This window comes from Monodelphis domestica, chromosome 3 (genome assembly GCF_027887165.1).
Source record: "Monodelphis domestica isolate mMonDom1 chromosome 3, mMonDom1.pri, whole genome shotgun sequence".
Classification (NCBI taxonomy): domain Eukaryota; kingdom Metazoa; phylum Chordata; class Mammalia; order Didelphimorphia; family Didelphidae; genus Monodelphis; species Monodelphis domestica.
In genome coordinates, this window is record NC_077229.1 from 63,733,724 (window position 1) to 63,750,901 (window position 17,178).

Sequence of the window (17,178 nt, forward strand, 5' to 3'; positions counted from 1 at the left end):
TATGTCTATTAATTCTAATTTTTCTAAGATTTCATTCACTTCTTTTACCTCTTTCTTATTTATTTTTTGATTTGATTTATCTAAATTTGATAATGGTTGGTTTAAGTCTCCCACTAATATGATTTTACTGTCTAGTTCTTCCTTCAATTCTCTTAGTTTCTCCATTAGAAATTTGGGTGCTATATTATTTGGTGCATACATGTTGATTAATGATATTTCCTCATTGTCTAGAGTCCCTTTTAACAAAATATAATTACCTTCCCTATCCCTTTTGATCAGGTCTATTTTTGCTTTGGCTTTATCAGATATCATGATTACCACTCCTGCCTTCTTTCTGTCAGTTGAGACCCAGAAGGTCTTACTTCATCCTTTAATTCTGACCTTGTGGGTGTCAACCCACCTCATGTGTGTTTCTTGAAGACAACATATGGTAGGGTTTTGGATTCTAATCCATTCTGCTATTCATCTACTTTTTATGGGTGAGTTCATCCCATTCACGTTCAAAGTTATGATTGTCATTTGTGGACTCCCTGGCATTTTGATAGCCTTCCCTAATTCTAACCTTTTCTTCTTTGGCTCTACCTTTTAGTCCAGTGATTTACTTTGAATCAGTCCCCCTTGTCCCCTCCCTTGATGTTTCCCTTTTTAGTCCCTCCCTTTTTGTTCCCTCCCTCTACCCCCTCTCTTTCCCTCCCTTTTTGTTTTCCCTCTCCCCCTCCCCCCCTTGGTTTTCCCTTCTCCCTACCCTTGTTGGGTAAGATAGAATTCAAGATCCCAATGGATCTGGATGTTTTTCCCTCTCAGAGTTGATTTCCCTGAGATTAAGTTTTAAGAAAAAAAACCCTCTCTTCCTCTCCTTCTTATAGGAGTTTTCTTCCCCTCCCCTTCCCATGTGAATCTTTGTGTGAGAAAGATTATTCTATTTGGTCTTTATTTACCCCCTATTTATACATTACATTTTCCCCACATGTTAGTATACATAGATTGATAAAAATGTAGTCCTTATAGAAGAGAGTTTGAATAAAGGAAGAAGATAACATTTTTCTACTTTCCCCTTTCCTTAATATTTACCTTTTCAGGTATTTCTTGCTCTTTGGTTTGTAAAAAATAGACTTGAATACAGGACTACAATCCCCATGAGCCTTTGCTCCACTTCCCCAGAATGCCTTGTAATCTCACCTGGGCCGAGATCGAGAAGGTATTTAAGCTGATTCAAAGGCTTTTGAGAGGCTCTTGGCTCTTTTTGGACTTCTGTTTTGGAGCAGGCTCGTCTCTTGCGTGATGTGAGGTTATTTTGTCTAGGCCTCTGGCCTAGGCACATGTTTCTTACTTGTATATTCTTTAATCTTTAGCCTTTAATAAACCTCTAAAAAATATAATACTCCTTGCAGAGAGAAACTAATTTCTACCTGCCTCAGTCTCCCCATCTCCCCTAAATTTTAATCTTTACAGATGGCGACCACGAAGGGATGAGAACTTCTCAAAAAATTTTTAGCCTAGAGAATTTTTTTTTTAAAGCCAAGGTTCTCCGAGATGCTCTTTAGAAAACCATCTTGATCAGCTCCTGCCTGCGGCCCTCTCCGGCTCCTGCTTCTGCTCCTGGCTTCTCACCTGGTGCCTGAGCTGTGCTCCAGCTCCCGGCCCGACCCCGGCAGTCTGTCTCTCACCCATCTGGCCTCCGACCCAGCTGACTCACCACCCAGATCCTTGGAGCAGATCGCTCAGGACTCATTGCGACCAGCTGGTAACAGTATTGGCCACGTGGGTGGAGGGGAGAGACAGAGGGAAAGGAGAACGGGTAATTTTCCCTTAGGCTAAGCCTCCACGTGGCTGGGGGTATTGGCCACTGTGGGATCATATCAGGGGAGAGAGAAAAGGGAGAGGAGAAGAAACAGACTTTTCAAACAGAAACCTAAAAAGCAATGGGCTGTTTAAAAGGATTTTTGACTCTTCTGGCAATTTCATTGATTTTACCTGCCTGTCTGGGAGCAGACTCAGCCCAAAGATTCAACTTTGAATTTGAAAATGGGTGGCCCAGCAAACTGGAAGCCAGGCCCAGAGCCGGGAGGTCTCTAGTTAAAATCTGGCCTCTGATGCTTCCCAGCTATGGGGCCCTGGACGGATCCCTTGAACCCCATAGCCTAGCCTTTACTACTCTACCTTCGGACAATAGACATTTAAATGGATAATTAAAAACAAACAAAAAACAAAAAAAAACAAGGAACTTTGAAGAGACTAAAGGCTATATTCTAAGGCATTTCAGACTCCAATGGTTTATAAAAAAAATCTCTGTATTCTATTGCATTGTTTTGTTTAAGGTTTAACTTTGTGATTTTAAGTTCATATATTACTGGATTCAATATTATTCTGTGAACTGAAGGTTGATTGAATTTATTTTGAATGTACTGAGTTTTGAAATTCTATTGTTTTTCCCCTATAACTGTGTTGAACAAATATTATTGTGAATAAGCCCATATATGAAAAAACAGCTTTTTTCTATTTTGCTGAGGATAGATGGACTTCAGAACTGGTTATAATTGTATTAACAACCTTTGGAATTTTAATGTGCTAAATACCTCAAATGATTTGATTTTAAGGGTTTTTTAAATATGATTTTTGGAATTTTTTTTTAACAATCTGGTTATTTTTGCCTGCCCCTACCACAAGGTAAGGCCCATTAGCTGAAGTGAAATACATTTTATAAACCCCAACCTTCCCACATGTGAATGGAAGTTGGGCAGTTAATCTCAGGGCATTTGTATCCCTATAAGCCTCCAAGAAAAAGGAGCATCCCTTCATTTATGCTCTTCAGCTCACTATTTTACTTCTACCAGAATGATATCTAGATTTCATGATTATGTTCTAAACCCAAGATGAGTTTTACTTTGTTTTAAAAAATATGTTTAAATACCAAGGTTGAAGGATTGCTATGTTTGTAAAAATTGTGACAAATGTCCATCAATTCATAGGTTTTAAAAATGTCATACAGCAACTTATGTGAAATATGAAAGTGTGTTTGTTTGCTATTGTAATTAATTGGGCTATTGAGAATTTTGGGGATTTTGATATCTACATATTTGTACTACTGTATTTTTAAAGATGAAAAATTGTTAACCTTGTTCAATTCATTTGCCTTCTACTCACAGTGATCATGGCCAGATACAAAGAGGAAATGGGTCTCATTTTTTGGTGAGAAAGCCTTGTATTTTATATTTTCTTAACTGACACAGAGTGTCAATGGTTATAAGCTATATTTTTGAATTTTTTAAAGCTCTTTTATTATTATATTTTTCTTGCATGTGCAATATACTTTTTCAGTTTTTTTTATTATTTTTTCTCTCCTTTTTATACTTGAAGCACATGTCACCAGCATTAAGATTTTCTTTAACCTTTTGAATTTTACACATAAGACTTTGATAGTCTATATTTTCATCCAGAAATCTTTCTTTTTTTGGATTTTCTGATATCCTTTTAATATCTCTTGCCAGTTGATTCATATACCTCATACCTCAGCCATATATCCCTAAGTGATCCTTTTTTTTTTTCCAATCACCCTCTTAACGGGGGGAATGTAAAAATATCATTATTTAAATTGCAAAGTTTAAATTCTTTTTGAGAAGAATTTTAGGTAAAGAAGATGCTACTTCCCTGAATTCAGAAACTGAATTGTTGGAGAAGTCATCATGAAGAAGCCTCCAGACCACGAACTGCACAAAAATGAACTTTGGGTGTGGTTATTGAACATTTATTTGCATGCATACTTTCATGCCAAAGGGGACTGCCCCCTAACTGGCTTTCTGTCAATGCGTCCAGTAATTATTGGTTTTATTCTTTTCTTTCTCTTATCCTCAAATTATTGTAATCTTTAAATTGATTATGTTTTCATGATCCTTTGAAAAAAAATTAATTTTTTTGCAAACGATCAAAGGGGGAATGTAAAAAATAGACTTGAATACAGGACTACAATCCCCATGAGCCTTTGCTCCACTTCCCCAGAATGTCTTGTAATCTCACCTGGGCCGAGATCGAGAAGGTATTTAAGCTGATTCAAAGGCTTTTGAGAGGCTCTTGGCTCTTTTTGGACTTCTGTTTTGGAGCAGGCTCGTCTCTTGCGTGATGTGAGGTTATTTTGTCTAGGCCTCTGGCCTAGGCACATGTTTCTTACTTGTATATTCTTTAATCTTTAGCCTTTAATAAACCTCTAAAAAATATAATACTCCTTGCAGAGAGAAACTAATTTCTACCTGCCTCAGTCTCCCCATCTCCCCTAAATTTTAATCTTTACAGGTTTTTGGGATCAAACTTTCCACAGAGTTCTGATCTTTTCTTTGCAAAAAGTTGGAAATCTTCTATTTTGTTGAATGCCCATACTTTCCCTTGGAAGTATATAGTCAGTTTTGCTGGATAGCTGATTCTTGGTTGGAGACCCAGCTCTCTTGCCTTTCTGAAGATCATGTTCCATGCCTTATGATCATTCAGAGTAGAACTTGCAAGGTCTGGTGTGACCCTGATTGGCATTCCTTTATATCTTAATTGTCTTTTTCTGGCTTCCTGTAGGATTTTTTCTTTTGTTTGAGAGCTTTGGAATTTGGCAATTTCATTCCTGGGAGTTGTCTTTTGGGGGTTTAGTGTAGAAGGTGTTCTGTGAGCTCTGTCAGTGGCTGTATTACCCCCTTGTTCTAGAATCTCTGGGCAATTTTCTTTGATTATATCTTGTATCACGATGTCGAGTTTGGTGTTTATTTCTGGCTTTTCTGGAAGTCCAATTATTCTTAAATTATCTCTTCTCCCTCTATTTTCCAGATCTGTCACCTTGTCGGTGAGATATTTTATGTTCTCTTCTAATTTCTTGGTATTTTGGCTTTGCTTTATTAATTCTTGCTCTTTTACACGATCGTTGTCTTCCAGTTGCCTGATTCTGGCCTTTAAAGCCTGGTTTTCCTTTTCAGTTTGGTCACACCGGTTTTGTAGATGCGTTAATTTCTTTTGCATTATTTCCCACTTTTCCTCCCAAAAAGCTTCCATCTTTTTGGTCATTTCTGATTCAAATTCTTCATGGGTTTGTGGAGAGTTTCCATTTCCTTTGGAAGGTTTTGGAGCATTTTCTTGTATATCATCTTCTATCTGCTCTGTATTTTGTATTTTGGCTCCATAGAATGTGTCCAAAGTCACCCCTTTCTCCTTATTTTTCTTGGGATTTTGGGGCTTCTGTGGAGTTTGCCATCTCTGAATGGGGAGGATTAGCTTTTCTTATCTCTGTCTGGTGTTCAGAGGGTTTATTCCTGGGCAGATTGTCCGTTCTATGAGCTTTCCCTGGGTTAAACTGAGTATGCCTTAAGGCAATGACTTTCACTGGAACTGGAATGGAAGGGTTGGACCAGGGAGCCACACTCTCCCCCTGCTCTGTCTGTTTCCCTGCTGCTAAGGTGCCCCCTCAACTTGACTGGGTCAGTTTGCTTTCCGGAAGTTGCCTTCAGAATAGCTGGCCGTGAGGCTGTCTTGTCGGCCCTGAGGGTTGCTGTTGTTTCAGAGGACCCTGTTCTCTGCAGGGGGGATGGGCTGCGGCTTCCCGGAGTTCTGAGGGCAGTGACTTTCACTGAGACTTGGATAGCAGGATCTAGCTGGTGAGGCTGTCTTGCCCTCCCTGAGGGTTGCTATTGTTTCAAACGAACCTGCTCTCTGAGGGGGGAGGGGTCGCGGCTTCCCGGAGCCTTGGACTCTGCACTCCTACCCCTTAGGTCCGAGTGATCTCGGATTCTGGCTCTTAAGGGGGGCCGTACCTTTTGATCCAGGTCCAGATCCAGGAGGAGGATTCCCAGGGTCTATGCTGTTGATCTTTTTGAACTTCGGCGCCTTAGGAGCTTATAGTTTGAGATTGGTCGGGAAGGGTTTCCGGAGATCTGAACTTTAGCTTTCTCTAAGCCGCCATCTTGACCGGAAGTTTATATTCATATAATTTCTAATGGGGGAGACAACACCGATGGCTGGTTTTGGTCGTAAGCAACATGGAAAAGTCTGATAATTGTTAGGCCACAGCAACAAAGCAGACGGTAGGTGTGTAATGAATTCTTGTTGTTTGATTGATATTGTATTATTATACTCTAAGTAATAATAAAGGTGAGGAATTCAAAATTCCCAGCAACCTGGGAAGATTCCTATAAACTGATATAGATGGAAGGAAGAAGAATCAGGAGGTGATTCTTAGTGAAAAGAACACTAAGGACTTGTAAGTATCTCAGTGGATAGAGAGCCAGGCCTAGAGATGGGAGGTCCTGAGTTCAAATGTGGTCTCTGATACTTCCTAGCTGTGTGACCCAGGGTAAGTACTAGAACCTCAGTTGCCTAGCCCTTACCACTCTTCTGCCTTAGAACTTATACTTAGTATCAGTTATAAGATGGAAGGTAAGGGTTAAAAAAAATAAGAACACTAGCAAGAACCTAAATGCTATATAATGATAATGACCAATAACTCTGGGAAGAGATAAGCCAGGACCTGTTTCTACCCTCCTTAGAGAAGTGGGGGCGGCTGGGATGGAGGGATGGTGGTTATGGTTGCAAGATATTAATTACATTTGCTCTTAGACATAGCCCCTGCATTTGTTGGTTTGGGGTGTGTGTGTGTGTGTGTGTGTGTGTGTGTGTGTGTGTGTGTGTGTGTGTGTGTGTGTGAGTGTGTGGGTGGGTGTTTGTGTGTATGTGTGTAAGGGAAGGTTCAAGCTATGGGGTATTGGAAGAAGTGGTACAATATGATGAATCATCACCTGGGTAAAAACAAAAAGCATCAATAAAACTGAAACTTTGAAAAGGAGAAAGACAGAAAGGAGAAACAGAGAAGCACATGGTTGACTCACGTCTCAAAGCTATATCGGACGATCACTAAGATGAATGCCAAGGGAATGGTTGCCAGGAGGTCTTTGGGATGAGGGTATGTGACCCCATTGGCATCCTCTATGTCAGTCCATGTGTATCCAGCAGGAAGCCAGAACTCATCCTTCCAGAACCAGTGGTACAAGTTGGACAGCATCCTGGGGTGGCAAAAGGTCAAGGATTTTATGGAAAGTATTTTAAGAGATTGAGGGTACAGCAAAATTATCTGGTTAAAAAGTCTCATTAACAGAAAGTCAGTTTACATGAACAACCAATTTTAGAAGCAGAGAATGCTAAGTTGCAAGGGACTTTCAGGAAATCCCATCTCTTTGTTTTTCAGATGTGCAACCTTAAAGGAGTTGCCTGAGCTCCTATGGACAGTCAATAGCAGTACTAAGACAAGAGCCCAGGTCAACTTGATTTCTGTCCAAAAAGTCAATAAGGAGGGCATTGGCTGGGTGGTACTCCTCAAACACATTGGCTACTGCCTGAATCTTCCTTGGTATGGGACCCAGGTGTCTCAGATTTTTGTCCAGCACTAGCCTAGCCCAGGCCAGAGCAGTCTGCTGTGGCAGCATGGACAGGGAGGTGGCATGAGGTGAGGAAGTCAGCTTCCAGAACAGGAGAACAGAAGGGAGTTGCCTTAGAATAAGTAATGTAAGATCTGGGAGGACCCTAAGAACCTAGAATGTCAAGGACCCTTAGTGTCAGAACTGGAAGATCTGGAAGACTGGCAAGAGTTAGAAGAAACCACATGAGTAGTCAGATTTCCTGACACCAAAGTATTCAGTCTGAAGCTGAGTGCCTCCCTTGTTATAGGAGGGGATTCCAGTTTCAGGTGAGGGTTGGATAGCTCTTCCAGAACTGACAATCTATCACCATGATGGAAAACCTATGACAAGTGTGAAAGAAATTTATCAACTCCTCTTCTGGGGTCACCTGAGTGACATCAACTGTCAACTACCTGCATACCTGGTGTCAGCCTGAACTTGATCTGGAGGCAAGGATTGTGTAAAGGACAACATTGAGGGGATTGGGTCACAAGGATAGAATGGCAGCTGAAAAAAAGGCAACAGTAGAGTCAAGGGATCATGAGACAAGGGCAAGATGTCCCCTGCTGTGCCACCCTGGATGACCAGGGCAAAATAGCGACAGTTGACTCCTGTGATGTGTGAGAGTTAGTGGGTGGAGAAAAGGCTTGATAAACTGAGGCAAGGGTGGATTTTGCTCTTTTCTGGTTTTGTTGCTGGCTAGACTTCCCTGTAAGAATGGCTAGGAGTGCCAGCAGAATAGCAAACTAAATGGAGCAGCAAGGCAAGTAAGCTATATATCTCTATCCTATTTTTCCACCTTTTCCTCCTACTACTTTTGATTGAATAAAATTATTAATTTTAGGCCAGTCTCATAATTTTCCCTCCTACAGGCACATATGCCAAAGAAGGCACATAGAAACCTCTCTGTGGGCATTCACCACCCTAGCAGTTAGTTACTAGAAAGGCAGAGGGACTCTGATGGAGCTGCTCCCTTCCCCCTTGCCCCTTTTTGCTTACTCCATCCCCTGATCAAAGCTCTCAGTCAACTCCTCTCCTTTTCTCCCTCCCTTGTCTGGGGTAAGGGGAAGGGGAAGGGCAGCTCTGGGTCTCTGGAGGGGTGGGGCACAGAATTCAGTGGTTGGGGGGTCAGAGCACAGCATGTTGTCCCTAAAAGTTTCTAAAAGGTTTGCCATCACTGTTCTATCTACTTCACCACTTGGCTGCCTCAGTTAACAATTATCTCATTAACAATCAACAACCATTTAGAAGAGTCTGCTATATTTTCAGTAATGTGCATTTCTCTCTCTCTCATTCAGTCTTCAGCTTTTCTTAGGAGCAGATATTTCACCTGGTTCTCCTGGGAGGAATCACTAGGAACTGGGGAGCACTGTCTTGGGATTTATTGAACTAGGCAAAAATAATTCCTGCCAGAGCACAACTTGGCTTCCTTGGCCAATACACGAAAAATCTCACCTGCCTGGGGTCTTCCTGGGGTGAATGAAATGCTAGAAAAATTAGAGTTAAGAGATATCTGGAGAAAACTGAATAGGAATAAAAAGGAATATACCTTCTTCTCAGCAGTACATGGTATATATGCAAAGATCAACCATGTACTAGGGCTTCCATGTACTTCCTTCCTGGGGTGGAATAGGATGACATAGTGAGGAAGCAGGGATGTGATTTGGATATTACTGGGGCATTAAATGTACCTGCAACTGACTATGGGAAATCTTACCAGCCAAGAGTGTGACACTGTTCCTTGAGGGCATCTGATGTAGTGCTCAGACCCCTAGATTCAAAACCTGCTTTAGGTTTGCTTAATACTGCCCATGAATATGTCTCTTCCCTTTAGGGTTTTGACACAAGGGTGACAGAGATGTATGGATCAGGAATGTCTATTTTTGACATTCAATTTAGAGATGCATTTGTGATATAGACTACCTGACCTTGCTCTGACCTTGTTTGTGTGATGGAGAAAGGAGTATAAGGAGTATGTGTGTGAGAGAGAGTATGTGAGTATGAGAGAGAGAGAGAGAGAGAGAGAGAGAGAGAGAGAGAGAGAGAGAGAGAGAGAGAGAGAAATGATAACACAGGACTGCCACAAGATTAGAGCAGAGAGGACAGTAAGAATGGTCGTAGTCTCCTAGAAGCCAAGTCACCAAGTATTTATTAAACCTTTATCATGTGCCAGGCACTGTGCTAAGCAATGGGAATATGAAGAAAGACAAATGACAGTCTCTAATTTCAAGGAGCAGCCAGTTTAATAGGGGAGTGTTATAAATAAAATAGTTGAGGTCATAAACTGTAGTGATTAAAATAGTGGAAGACTTAAATTATAGTAGATAAAAGAGTGGATGAGTAAATTATAACCACAGAAAATATGTTTTCACTACAGTGTCTTGTTTTAAAATCAACTATAAGGTGTTCGCCAGGGAAATATTCCCAATTATTCAAATATACCCAAGTCAGCTGGGTTTTATAGAGATTTTAATTAATACAAATGAGGAATTAAAGAAAAAGAGAGAAAGAATAAAAAAGGAATAAGTATGAAGGGCCTTAAGCCAACATGGCCTAGACCTGAGTCTTAAGAGAGAGATCAGTCAGTCCTTAATCACTCACCACAAGATCTGTTCAAGCAAGGATTCAGACACCAGTTCAGCCAGCCTTCAGACTCTCTTCAGAGCCTCCTTAGAGACTCTTCTTCTCAACAGCCTCCTTAGAGACTGTTTTCTTAAGAGCCTGTCATCTCCTTATATAGGGAATTTTCTCCTATGTCACCTCCCCCAAGTTCTTCCATCTACCAATCACAGTAGACGTTTTTCAAAGGACAGACCATTCTTAGTCCATACCTAAGAAGGTGTAAATTTTTGAGTAATTCACACCAGGAAAGCTCTGAGTACATTTCTCAGCTCTTTGTTCCTTGTAAATTCATAAGTTGCTTGGCCTTTATAGGTACTTATCTTAAGAACTTTTTTTGCCTTATTATAAGTATGGGTTTAAGTACTTTCCATTGTTCAGAAAAGAGTTTACAACTTTATCTTCCCCTAGGGCAGACTTAAGTAGGTGAAGTAGAGTTCTCACATTCCTGATCTAAGTAGAGTTCATTGCCCAAATGGGGAATGGTCTTAATTCAATCTTATGAAGTAGGGTCTGGGAATTTTTAAGGTTCACAGGAGGTAATTGGAAGAAGTGAGGGGAGTGACAAAAAGCAAAATATTGGTGAGGAGGGAACAGAGAGAAAGGAAATAGAGCACGATTTAAAGGGAATAATATGATGGAGGACAATATAATACAACAATGGAGTTAATAATCATAATGCTGAATATGAATGGGATGAACTCACCTGTTAAATGGAAGCAGATAGCAGAATGGATTAAAAACCAGAATCCTTCTATATGTTGTTTACAAGAAACACAGTTGAGGCAGCATGATACACACAGATTCAAGGTAAAAGGCTGGACCAGAATTTATTATGTGTCAACTAAAGGAAAAAAAAAAAGCACAAGTAGCAATCATGATACCAGAAAAAGCTAAAGTAGAAATTACTCGGATTAAAAGCAACAAGGAAGGAAATTACATTTTATCAAAGGGTACTATAAAAAATGAAATAATATCATTACTAAACATTTATGCATGGCATCTAGATTTCTAAAGGAAAAATTAAAGGAGTTAAAAGAGGAAATAGATAGTAAAATCATATTAGTGGGGAATCTCAATCTTCCCCTTTCAGAAACAGATGAATCAAACCAAACAATAAATAAGAAAGATGTAAGGAAAGTGAATGAAATGCTAGAAAAATTAGAGTTAAGAGATATCTGGAGAAAACTGAATAGCAATAAAAAGGAATATACTTTCTTCTCAGCAGTACATGGTACATATGCAAAGATCAACCATATACTAGGGAATAGAAATATTGCAAAGAAAGGCAAATTTAAAATTAATTGGAAACTAAATAATCTAATTCTTCAAAACTAGTGGGCCAAAAAAGAAATCATAGAAAAAGTTATGGACTTCATTAAACAGAATGACAATGAGGAGACATCATATCAAAACCTATGGTATATAGCCAAAGCAGTACTCAGGGGGAAATTTATAACTCTGAGTATCTATAGCAACAAAATTGAGAGGGAGGAAATCAATGAATTGGGTTTGAAACTTAAAAAATTAGAAAAAGAACAAATTAAAAATCTTCAGATAAAAACTAAATTGGAAATCCTAAAAATTAAAGGAGAAATTAATAAAACTGAAAGTAAAACAATGATTGAACTAATAAATAAGACTAGGATCTGGTATTTTGAAAAAAATAAAATAAAGTACTGGTTAATCTAATTTAAAAAAAAAGAAGAGAATCAAATTAGCAATATCAAAGATAAAAAGGGTGATCTCACCGCTAATGAAGAGGAAATTAAAGTAATTATTAAGAACTATTTTGCTCAATTATATGGAAATAAATATGACAATCTAGGTAAAATGGGTGAAAATTTACAAAAATATAAGTTGCCTAGACTAACAAAAGAGGAAATAGAATATTTAAATAATCCCATCTCAGAAAAAGAAAGTGAACAAACCATCAAGGGACTTCCTAAAAAAAAATCCCCATGGCCAGATGAACTCACAAGTGAATTCTATCAAATATTCAAAGAACAACGAATCCCAATCCTATACAAACTATTTGACATAATAAGAAAAGAAGAAATCTTACCAAATTCTTTTTATGACACAAATGTTTTATTAATTCCAAAGCCAGGCAGACCAAAAACAGAGAACGAAAACTACAGACCAATCACCTTAATGAACATAGATGCAAAAATCTTAAATAAAATACTAGCAGAAGAACTATAGCAAGTTATCACAAGGATTATCCACTATGTCCAGGTGGGATTTATACCAGGAATGCAAGGATTGTTTAGTATTAGGAAAACCATCCACATAATTGACCATATCAATAATCAAACCAACAGAAATCACCTGATTATCTCAATAGATGCAGAAAAAGCCTTTGACAAAATATAACATTCATTCCTCTTGAAAACACTAGAAAGTATAGGAAGAGCGGGGCCATTCTCAAAATAATACAGTATATATTTAAAATCATCAGCAAGTATCATCTGCAATGGGGACAAGTTATAAGCCTTTCCAATAAGGTAATGGGTGAAGCAAGGATGCCCATTATTACCTCGATTATTGAATATTGTACTGGAAATGCTACCAGTAGCAATTAGAGAAGAAAAAGAAATTGAAGGGATTAAAATAGACAATGAGGAAACTAAACTATCACTCTTTTCAGATGATATGATGGTCTACTTAAAGAATCCTAGAAAATCAACTAAAAGGCTAGTTGAAATAACGAACAACTTTAGCAAAGTCGCTGGGTACAAGATAAGCCCACATAAATCATGAGCATTTCTATATATTTCCAACAAAATTCAGCAGCAAGAGTTAGAATGAGAAACTTTATCTTGTGAACCTTAAAAATTCTCAGACCCTACTTCATAAGATTTGGTTAAGACCATTCCCCATTTGGGCAGTGAAGGTACTTGATCAGGAATGTGAGAACTCTACTTCAGCATACTTAGGCATGCCTTTGGGGAAGATAAAGTTGTAAACTCTTTGCTGAACAATGAAAAGTACTTAAACCCATACTTATAGTAAGACAAAAAGTTCTTAAGCTGTGCCTCTTTTTAGGACTAATACAAAAGGGTGCTAAGTACCTATAAAAGTCAGGCAACTTGTGACCTTGCAAAAGACAAAGAGGTTTTTCAGGTGTGACTTTAATCAAAAGATTAGTCTTCTTAGGTCTGAACTAAGAATGGTCTGTCCTTTGAAAAACGTCTACTGTGATTGGTAGATGGGAGAACTTAGGGAAGGTGACATAGGAGAAAATTCCCTTTATAGGGAGATGAAAATCTGAGAGCAAGAAACAGTCTCTTGAGACAGTCTCTTGAAGACAGTCTGAGGGAGGCTGACTCTGGCTGGAACTCCCTCTGAGGAGACTCTGTCCCTCTGAATCCTTGCTTGGACAGATCCTGTGGTGAGTGGTAAAAGACTGACTGATCCTTCTCCTCCTAGGCTGCTGGCTCATGCCGTCCTAGGCTGGTATAGCCCTTTTCTCATTATTTCCTTTTTTCTCTCTTTCTCTCTTTAAGTCCTCATTGTATGAATTAAAATCTCTATAAAACCCAGTTGACTTGGGTATATTTTAATAATTGGGAATATTTCCCTGGCGACCACCTTATATTTGATTTAAAACAAGACACTGTAGTGAAAACCTATTTTCTGGGGTCCCAATTTAAGCAATCCACTCTATTATCTGCCACAATTTATGTCTTCCATTATTTTAATCACAACAGTTTATGACAATCAACTATATTTAATTATTCACCCTAGACAATATAAAATATTTAGGAATCTATCTGCTAAGACAAACACTGGAATTATATGAACAGACCTATAAAACACTTTTCACATAATTAAAATAAGATTTAAATAATTGGAAAAACATTAATTACTCATAGGTAGGATGAGCAAACATAATAGAAATGACAATTCTACCCAAATTAATCTACTTATTCAGTGCCATACCTATCAAACGACCAAAAACCTTTTTGTTTTAGAATTAGAAAAAATTATAACAAACTTCACGTGGAAGAACAAGAGATCAAGAATATCAAGGTAAATAATGAAAAAAATATGTGAAGGATGGGGGCCTAGCAGTACCAGATCTTAAACTGTACTCTCAAGCTGTGGTCATCAAAACAATATGGTACTGGCTAAGAGACTGGGTGGATCAATGGAATAGACTAGGGATAAATGACCTCAGCAAGCTAGTGTTGGATAAACCCAAAGATCCTAGCTTTTCAGACAATAACTCACTATTTGACAAAAACTGCTCGGGAAAATTAGAAAACAGTATGGGGAAAGATGAGGTTTAGATTAACATCTGATACCCTATACCAAGATAAATTTAAAATGGATACATGACTTAAAAATAAAGAGTGAAATAATAAATAAATCAGATGAACATAGAATAGTATACCTGTAAGATATGTGGGAAAGGAAGGAATTTAAGACCAAGGAAGAGATAGAGAACATTGCAAAATGTAAAATGAATGACTTTGATTATATTAAGTTAAAAACGTTTTTCTTCAAACAAAACCAATGCAACCCAAATTGGAAACCAATGAAACAAACTGGGAGAACAATTTTATAACAAAACTCTCTGACAAAAGTTCAATTTCCCAAATATATAAGGAACTTGGTCAAATTTACAAAAAAATCATGCCATTCCCCAATCAACAAATGGTCAAGGGACATGAATAGGCAGTTTTCACAGGATGAAATTAAAACTCTCAATAAGCACATGAAAAAGGGTTCTACATCCCTCCTGATTAGAGAAACACAAATTGAAACAATCTGAGGTATCACCTTATACCCATCAGAATAGCCAATATGGCAGCAAAGGAAAGCAATAAATGTTGGAGAGGTTATGGTGAAATTGGAACACTAATACACTGCTGGCAGAGTTGTGAATTGATCCAACCATTCTGGAGGGCAATTTGGAACTATGCCCAAAGGACTTTAAAAGACTGTCTGCCCTTTGACCCAATCATACCACTGCTGGGTTTGTACCCCAAAGAGATAATAAGGAAAAAGACTTGTACAAAAATATTTTTAGCCATGCTCTTTGTGGTGGCAAAAAATTGGAAAATGAGGGGGGTGTCCATCAATTGGGGAATGGCTGAATAAATTGTGGGATATGTTAGTGATGGAATATTATTGTGAACTGGAAAGACCTCCAAGAATTGATGCAGAGTGAAAGGAGCAGAAGCAGGAGAATATTGTACACAGAGACGGATACGCTGTGGCACAATCGAATGTAATAGATTTTCTACTAGCAGCAATGCAATGACCCAGGATAATCAAGAGGAACTTATGAGAAAGAACGCTATCTACATCCAGAGAAAGAACTGTGGGAACAGAAATGCAGAAGAAAAACACATGATTGACCACACTGTTTGATCAGGATATGATTAAGTTTAGTTGGTAAAAGATCTCTCTTTTGCAAATATAAATAACATGGAAACAGGTTTTGAACACTGATACTTGTATAACCCAGTGGAATTGCTTGTCAGACCTGGGAGGGGGAGGGAAGGGGGAGGAAATCATGAATCATGGAACCATGGGAAAATGTTTTAAAGAAAGAAGAGAAAAAGAAAAAAAGACTGGAAAGGTGGCGTGGGGAAAGGTGATGAAGCTAAGCAGATTTTCTACTTGATCCTGAAAGTGATAGGGAGTCAGTGGAGTTTATAGAATAGAGTAAAAGAGAAATGTGTGACATGATCAGATCTGGGCTTTAGGAAGATCAATTTGACAAATGAAGTGGGGATAAAGGCGAGTGGAGAAAGTCTTGAGACAAAAAGCCCAACAAGAAGGCCAATAAAATAGTCTAGGCACGAGGTGATGTGTCTACACCAGGCTCATTTCAGCTTTAAAGGAGAGAGGGGGGCATAATCTAGACGTAGAAATGGCAAGATTTGAGGAGTACTTGAATATGAGTTGTGAGGGAGAATGGGGAGGTAAGGATGGTGCTTGAGCCTGGGTGACTGAGAAGTGGGTGGCACCTTAAACAGTGATAGAGAAGTTTGGAAATGGAATGGTTTGGGGGGAAAAGATGAGTTCAGTTGGGGTCATATTACCCGAATTCCTCACTTAGGTTAGTGGGAATATTATTGCTGACTGAGGGGACCTTTACAGGCTCTAACTGTCCATTCCCCTAATCTGCATAAGAATCGTCTGGGCAAAGGAACACCTGCCAAGTTGGGGAGGGGCGGTGCATGTAAGAGGGGGACCACTTACCTTTACACAGATAGATGTTGGAACAGAGGCTTCACTAGGCTTGTCTGGTTCAGGTGGTGCAAAGGTCTGATGCTGAGGCAGATAATTTCCCATTCCAGCAGCAAGCCTATAAATCACCAAGCAATTGCTTCACTGCCAGATCTGGGCCCAGAAGAAAGAGGAGGACTTTAGGGCAGAGCTTGGGCATGAGATAAAAAGACAGAGGAGGAGCAACTTGGGATGAAAGTCAGTCAGTCCTGCGATAAGCTGTTATTATGGGCCAGCCACTGTCCAAAGATTTAAAGAAAGTCCAGGGATTCAAAGAAAGTAAAAAATAGTTCCTGCCTGCAAAGAGATCTAGTTTAATGGGGGACAGGGAGATGCCCATCACTATGTGCAAACAATATATAGACAGAATAGAGATGAGAATGTAATGTAACATGAGAGTGAATGGAGGCCCATAGGGGACCCTGGAAGGTCCTGAAGATTCCAGAACTATAGGATCTGGGAAGATGATGGAGGAGCAAGGCATGGACCAATGGGACAAGGCTCTGGAGGTCAGAGGAAACCTAGAAAAGTGGGAGGCAGTGCAAGGATCCTTCTAGGGGTGGTATGTTAGGGCCTCATTCTGGGAATTGTAGGGCTGAGGGGGCTGACCTCTGACATCTTATAGGAGAGTGTGCCAAGAATTCCTCAAGTAAGTTTGGGTGGACATCTTAGAGGAGAACTCAGTCAAGAGGTTAAACAGAGGCAGTCTCAGAAATAGGTACTTCAGAAGGGATTTAAAAGGAAGGTGGAAGAGGCAAGCCAAGGTCAAAAGTTGGGGCACTGAGAGTTGGGCAAGAATTTCATGGACTCTCATTATTTCCTGACTTTCTGACATGGGCCCTGCCTAATTCTTGTTTCATAATAGCTGAAGGAGGTATCCTTGTAACTTCTTGAC

General features: G+C 39.2%; 1 protein-coding gene across 1 annotated transcript in view; it reads right to left on the reverse strand.

Annotated features, from left to right (window-relative positions):
- LOC103102488 (ceramide synthase 4-like) overlaps positions 1–16,341 on the reverse strand; it is a 56,536-nt gene extending 40,195 nt beyond the window's left edge. Inside the window, exons 1-3 of the mRNA XM_056822063.1 lie at positions 16,257–16,341; positions 10,744–10,881; positions 6,852–7,025 (exon numbers count right to left, since the gene is read on the reverse strand). Of these exons, the coding sequence (XP_056678041.1) occupies positions 6,852–7,024 (173 nt within the window). The 5' untranslated portion in view covers position 7,025; positions 10,744–10,881; positions 16,257–16,341. The remainder of the gene's footprint in view (positions 1–6,851; positions 7,026–10,743; positions 10,882–16,256) is intronic.
- Positions 16,342–17,178: the final 837 nt, after the last annotated feature.